Here is a 6,114-nt window from a genome sequence, read left to right as displayed (position 1 = left end):
ATTTGACGTCATCAATGCAAGATTAGACGCCGGAAAATTGATGCCGGCGCTTAAATAAAGAGTATTGTGTGCGCTTTGGTAATGTTACTCTAAATAGTGCTCGGCGTGAACCCGCTGATTGATTTGATTGATTTAGCATTGTACCCAGAATAGACAAGGGAGTACATCTGTCCATTCTAAGTGATCTACCTACACTGACACTGCGTTTCGTTTAACAGAGACTCTCGATGTTCGCGAGAACATTGTTGATGATATCCGGCCTCTTTTTGGCTATTAGGGTTTCCATATGGAGCGACTCACAAATTTCGTTGCTCAGCAGAGAGGAGATTGATTACAACAAGGAATATGACTTTATAATTGTGGGAGCAGGGACAGCAGGATGTGTGCTAGCAAATAGATTAACTGAAGATCCATCCGTCAGTGTACTAGTCATTGAGGCAGGAAAGAAGGGATACAACAGAGACATTGACATCCCAATGAACTACAGAAAACTGTTCAACTCTGAAGTGGATTGGCACTACAGTACAATACCGCAGAAGAATGCATTCTTAGGATACAAGAAGAGGTCAGCCGTGCTCAATCTTGGTAAGGTTGTTGGAGGGACTAGTTCAGTGAATGGCTTGATGTACGTGAGAGGCAACAAAATGGATTATGATCAGTGGGCAAAAGATGGAGCCAAAGGCTGGTCCTACAAAGATGTCTTGCCATACTTTCTAAAAATGGAGGATTTCCAAGCCACAGGTAATGCAGAATTTCATCAGACAGATGGACCACTTGTTGTATCCAGTGGTAGCTTTATGACATCAGTAGCTTCTAGTTTTCTTGATGCTGGTAAAGAAATTGGATATGATATTGTTGACTATAATGGAGAAGCACAGGTGGGGTTTTCCCCTACACAGTGGTTGACTAAAAATGGAGAAAGATGGAGTGTTGCTGATGCATATCTATACCCTGCATCAGGACGACCAAACTTGGATGTTGTCACTGGAGCTCACGTAAAAGAGATTATATTTGACGAAGATGATCAGTGGGGCATCCCAGTAGATGAAAGCTCACCACTAAAAGCTATTGGTGTAACGATATATTCTGACGACACATACATGGTAGGTTCTGAAGTAATAAGAGCCAAGAAAGAGGTCATTTTGTCTGCAGGAGCCATAGAGTCTCCTCACATGTTGATGATATCAGGAATTGGACCAGAGGAATACCTTAGAATGATGGGCTTCAGACAACTAAAGGATTTACCAGTTGGGAAGAACTTGCAAGACCACCCGATGATTGCACTGGAGTACTGGATTGACCACTTTAGCGAACCTCCAGAAACTCTGACTCCGGCGGTTACCCAGTCAAGTGATGCATGGATGGAATGGGTACTACATGGCAAAGGACCTTGGTCAGTGGGTGCAATGGAAGCAATGGCGTTCATTGATAGCCAGAGCTCAGTAAAGAAAGGCGAGAACATGCCTGATCTGCAACTCATGTTTTCTGGTCAAATAACCAGCCAAGATGCCTATCGCGAGATGAATATTGACGGTTTGGCCATTAATCAAGCTTATGGTTCTAAAGCATTCTACACTGAGATGTATACAGGATTTACTGTATTTATTGGTCTATTACATCCAACATCCAAAGGAGAAATTGTCTTTGATAGGTTTAATCCTCTTGGGCCTCCAAGTATAAACCCAAACTATCTAGAGACGAAGGAAGATGTTTCAACTCTACTTCGTGGCATACGGTTGGCTCAGAAGATTTTAAACACAACTTCACTATCTCAGTACAATGCCAAGGAGTCACTTATTGATGCAAAGTGTTCATTTCAGTATGACACTGACGAATTTTGGGAGTGGTACATGAAGTTACTGACACTCACGATGGCACACCCTGTGGGTACATGTCGCATGGGCCGTGCAGAAGATGAGCGTAGTGTGGTAGATGAACGACTAAGGGTGATAGGGACAAGCGGGTTGCGAGTCGTTGATGCTTCTGTAATACCAAGTCTTCCATCAGGGAATACTCATGCACCAGTTGTAATGATAGCAGAGAAGGCAGCTGACATGATAAAAGAAGATTATCAATTGTTATCTTAGATATAATTGTTTATAAATATTATTTTTTGCAATTAGAGTTTACATTTTCACTGTTTCTATAGAGCTTCTGACTCCTCAAATGTCTCACGTGGCGACATGGAATACAGATGCGGGAGCCGTCGAGCCGGCCTTCGTATTTTGCTTGGTATTTTGTGTCCCGGTAGCTTCTTTTGGTGATAGCACGCTGCAACCCAGATTTGGAAGTCAATATGACCTGTACAGATGGTGGATATGACTACTGTTTTATTGACGCTCCGCCGGACATTGTCATTTGCAAAATATGCCACTTTGCCAGCAGAGATCCTTACTTGAGTGAATGTTGTGGCCATGTTTTTTGTAAGTCCTGTGTTGAAAGAGTAAAAACGAGGAGTGTTAATATCGCTGATGTTTGCCCCATGTGTCGCAATGAAGATTTTAATGTGTTCGTGAACAAGCAGCTGGATCGCATTACAAAAGGCCTTCGCGTATACTGTACAAACAAGGACAAAGGTTGTGAATGGCAAGGTGAACTGAATGATATTGGTGCTCACCTTGATGATTGTCCATTTGAGAGTGTCAGTTGCGTTAATAAATGTGGTAAAATGCTGCAGCGGCAATACATTGTAGATCACACTGAAAACAAGTGTCCATGTCGCACTGTTAGCTGTCAATATTGTCATATTGAAAATGAATGGCAATTTATTGAAGGCAAGCACAAAGACCAGTGTCGTAAATTTCCTCTTGCTTGTCCGAATCACTGTGAAGTTAGCAACGTCTCTCGGGAAGACTTGGTGGAGCACTTTAAAGTGTGTCCTCTAGAGTCAATCCACTGTGAATATTATTATATAGGGTGTACAGAAATGATGTCTCGTAAGAACCAAGCACAGCATAATAAAGATTATTTACATGAGCACTTAATATTATCAACTTGTGAGTTAGCAAAGGTAAAAGACATGGCCAATGTCAAACAAACCATTGAAACTAGCATAGTAGAGACAAAAGATGAATTTACCTCCCTTAAGCAAGATGTATCTCAATTAAAAGGTGAATTCATGCTGCAGCTAAAACATATGGAAAAGCATCTCACTACTTTAACAAAATTAGCCAATACCCAACGAGAGACTATAGGCAAACTGACTGAGAAGTTAGACACGCTTTCAAGAACTGTTGACAGGTTAAAACCTTCAAGTGGATTTACAGATGGTCTTACAGATAGTTCAGAAGATGAAGATCTAGTAGAGCCAGTACGTATAATAAAGGCCGATCGTTTGAAATGTTCTGTAAAACCAGGTGTAAAACCTGTAACTACACATGTTTATAAGAAAAAGTGGTAGTGTATATCTGCATCATAAGGCATGAATGGTATAGTCAATGTATTTTGTTGATCAGCTGCATTTCTAATGGCCTAAATGTTGATGATTTTATAGTAAAACATTGCTAATTAAAGTGTCCACCATTATGAGTGGAACCCTCACTTTTGGAAGTCTGGATCCTGAGGTGGATCTGCCCCTCAAGGACACCATTATTATTATTATTATAGGTAAATATATATATTGTATTTACCTAGCTATGTTCAATATTCTACAGGGGAATGATGTGCATGGCAAAAAAAAAACAGCAGCAGAGGTGTTGAGGCTTTCAAATGTACTGAATAGACAGTAATGCATATGCTATATGCAGTTATTGCAGATATGAGAGGTCATGGATGATGAGTATATAAAGACTCTTTGTTGTGACTGATAAAGTATAATATTGTGTGAATATATGTGACCAGGAGCTTATAAGTTCCTAGTCTGAGAAAACTGGTCTCATAACCTATTTTAAAGCATCAAGAAATGCCAGTTTTAAGTATTTAGAGCATTGTAGCTGATCAATGGTTGAAGTTATGTGTACCAAAATTGTTTACCTTCCATGCAGAGCATCCACTGTACAAGTAGCCAATTGTTAAGTTTCCTGCTGTTTTAGGAGGGCTTGAGGCTGTTTAAAATATTCAAGAAGAAGAATTATGCCATATTGTATGGATCAAAACTAACTAAAATGCAAGTAAACGTACAGCACAGGTCTTTATTCAACACCATGGAGCTATGCAGCCATATAAAGCTATCCCAAGGCCCCAGACTGCATGTATGGATCACCACTGTAAGCAGACCACTCAAGTCTAGCTGATTTTGATGGTGCAATTTGATAGTTTATTCATGTGTCTTCATGTTCTTGGTGAAAATTCAAATCTGCTGTCATGGGCGAAAAGACCATTTTTTCCACACATATTTACACTGATCATGAGTCAGGCAGTAATGCATCCCCATGGATTGGAAACAAATAAGCACCACCTAGTTTCGCACCCCCTTCTCAGTATGGCAGCATAGATTCAGATAGATATGAGCATGATCACTTTTTTAAAGGGAGGAGCCAATGGCAAACCCATCCCCTCTAAGTAATGAAAAAGGATTGCCTTTGCCTATACCACCTAGCTATAAAACAGGACTTAAGCCTATAGACATCCCTAGGTCAACTGAGGTTGGAGCATGTTGTGATGACCATTAAAGGGATGACCAGAGGAGGAACAAGAACCCCTGATACGCATGAAGACACAACTCAATTGTTTGTTGGTGAATATATGCTAAGCCTAAGTACATGTAGATTGTTTGTATTAATGGATGGTGTACAGGTAAGTTTAACTTTGGTGGTAGAGAATTGCGGGCCAAAAATTTTACTTGCACCGTATCCATATTCTCCTCTGCTGCTGATCAGTGCATGCATGGTATTACATAATAGTTACAGTCTTACTGGTACAGTAAGTTAAAGAACTGTATTTACATATTACATAATAACTAAAGTAGAAAATTGTACATATATAAAGGTGTTGGATAATAATGTGGGAAGGGACTACAGCCAATTGTACAGCAGCCATTGTCAAAGGAGAGGGCTGCTACATGATACATACATGGCAATACCTGAATGGACCTGCTTGAGTTTTTCCATGCTAGCACAACCTCAGGAGCTGTGTGCATAGCCTTCATTGGTAACTTAGATGGACACAACAACATGCAATTTACAGAATAGAATTCGTGCACTCTTGCATGAATATAACTGCGTGTTGGCACAGACAAATGCATAAGAAAACCTATGCACATCCTCTATAGCAAATAGCTATATTATGCAGTATAAAAGTGTCATGATTCAATTGTATACAGAACTCCTGAGTGTAGAGATGGCTTGAAATGGTTTGAATAGCATATCATTCAAATGACTGTCAATTCATTTTACTAGATAGAGCATTCACTAAACGTGATTAGTAATCTCGTAAGTTAATAAGCTTTATTTGGCTTATCGTATTCATCTGAAAGTTGCTTTCAGAGCATTTCCATGCATATATTGTTGTTGTGCTACCTTCAAAAGTGTTTGACTTCTTCACCGATATCATCCTTTGACATCATTGTATCCATTGCAACAGTGTTCAGCATTAATTTTAGTAGTACATACCTTTTTCACCACGTGTAGTATAAAAATATAAGCTCCTTCCAGTTAAAGCATTATATCATAGGATTTTGTTACATTCAGCATCACCAAGTTGTTGATGGATGTAACTTATGGCTTACACTATCATTGCAGCTTGTAAGCTGCTTCCATTATTTGAAACTACCTTATTCGATTACAAGATATCTGTATGTGCTATGAAGTTTTCTTAATTGCACAGCTAACTTGTGCAACCTTCTGCGGTGCGTAGCTCCACTTTAGTTGGTGCTAGTTTTTTTTTCTCAAACTGTTGTTTAAGGATCATCATGAATGTTTTAGGACTGTATAACCAGTTCAGATACAGCCAGTGCTAAATGTTACTCCATGTTTTCCTTGTTGTGTTCCTTTGGTGTTTACTATCATCACACCCAACACACTGGTATTGACACTGAACTGTCTCAAGAAGACATTCCTTCCTGTGTTGACCAATATGCACATCAAGGCTGTGAATGGCAAGGTGAGCTGAATGATATTGATGCTCACCTTGATGGGTGTTTGCATTGTTTGAGAGTGTCAATTGCATTAATAAATG

The 6,114-nt window shown here is 39.7% G+C and overlaps 2 protein-coding genes across 2 annotated transcripts; both read left to right on the top strand.

Moving 5' to 3' along the window:
- The first annotated feature begins 63 nt into the window (after nt 1–63).
- LOC136257403 (oxygen-dependent choline dehydrogenase-like) lies at nt 64–2,151 on the top strand. Its single transcript, XM_066050592.1, has one exon. The coding sequence runs from the start codon at nt 228–230 to the stop codon at nt 2,085–2,087; it is 1,860 nt and encodes a 619-aa protein (XP_065906664.1). The 5' UTR covers nt 64–227; the 3' UTR covers nt 2,088–2,151.
- A 39-nt stretch (nt 2,152–2,190) lies between these two features.
- LOC136257404 (TNF receptor-associated factor 4-like) lies at nt 2,191–3,498 on the top strand. The gene has a single exon (XM_066050593.1). It carries the CDS (start codon nt 2,297–2,299, stop codon nt 3,398–3,400), a length of 1,104 nt encoding a protein of 367 aa, XP_065906665.1. The 5' UTR covers nt 2,191–2,296; the 3' UTR covers nt 3,401–3,498.
- The last annotated feature ends 2,616 nt before the right edge of the window (nt 3,499–6,114 follow it).

Source organism: Dysidea avara, chromosome 6 (assembly GCF_963678975.1).
Source record: "Dysidea avara chromosome 6, odDysAvar1.4, whole genome shotgun sequence".
Classification (NCBI taxonomy): Eukaryota; Metazoa; Porifera; class Demospongiae; order Dictyoceratida; family Dysideidae; genus Dysidea; species Dysidea avara.
Note: the sequence above shows the minus strand (reverse complement) of the source record. Positions and strands in the feature narration are given on the sequence as shown.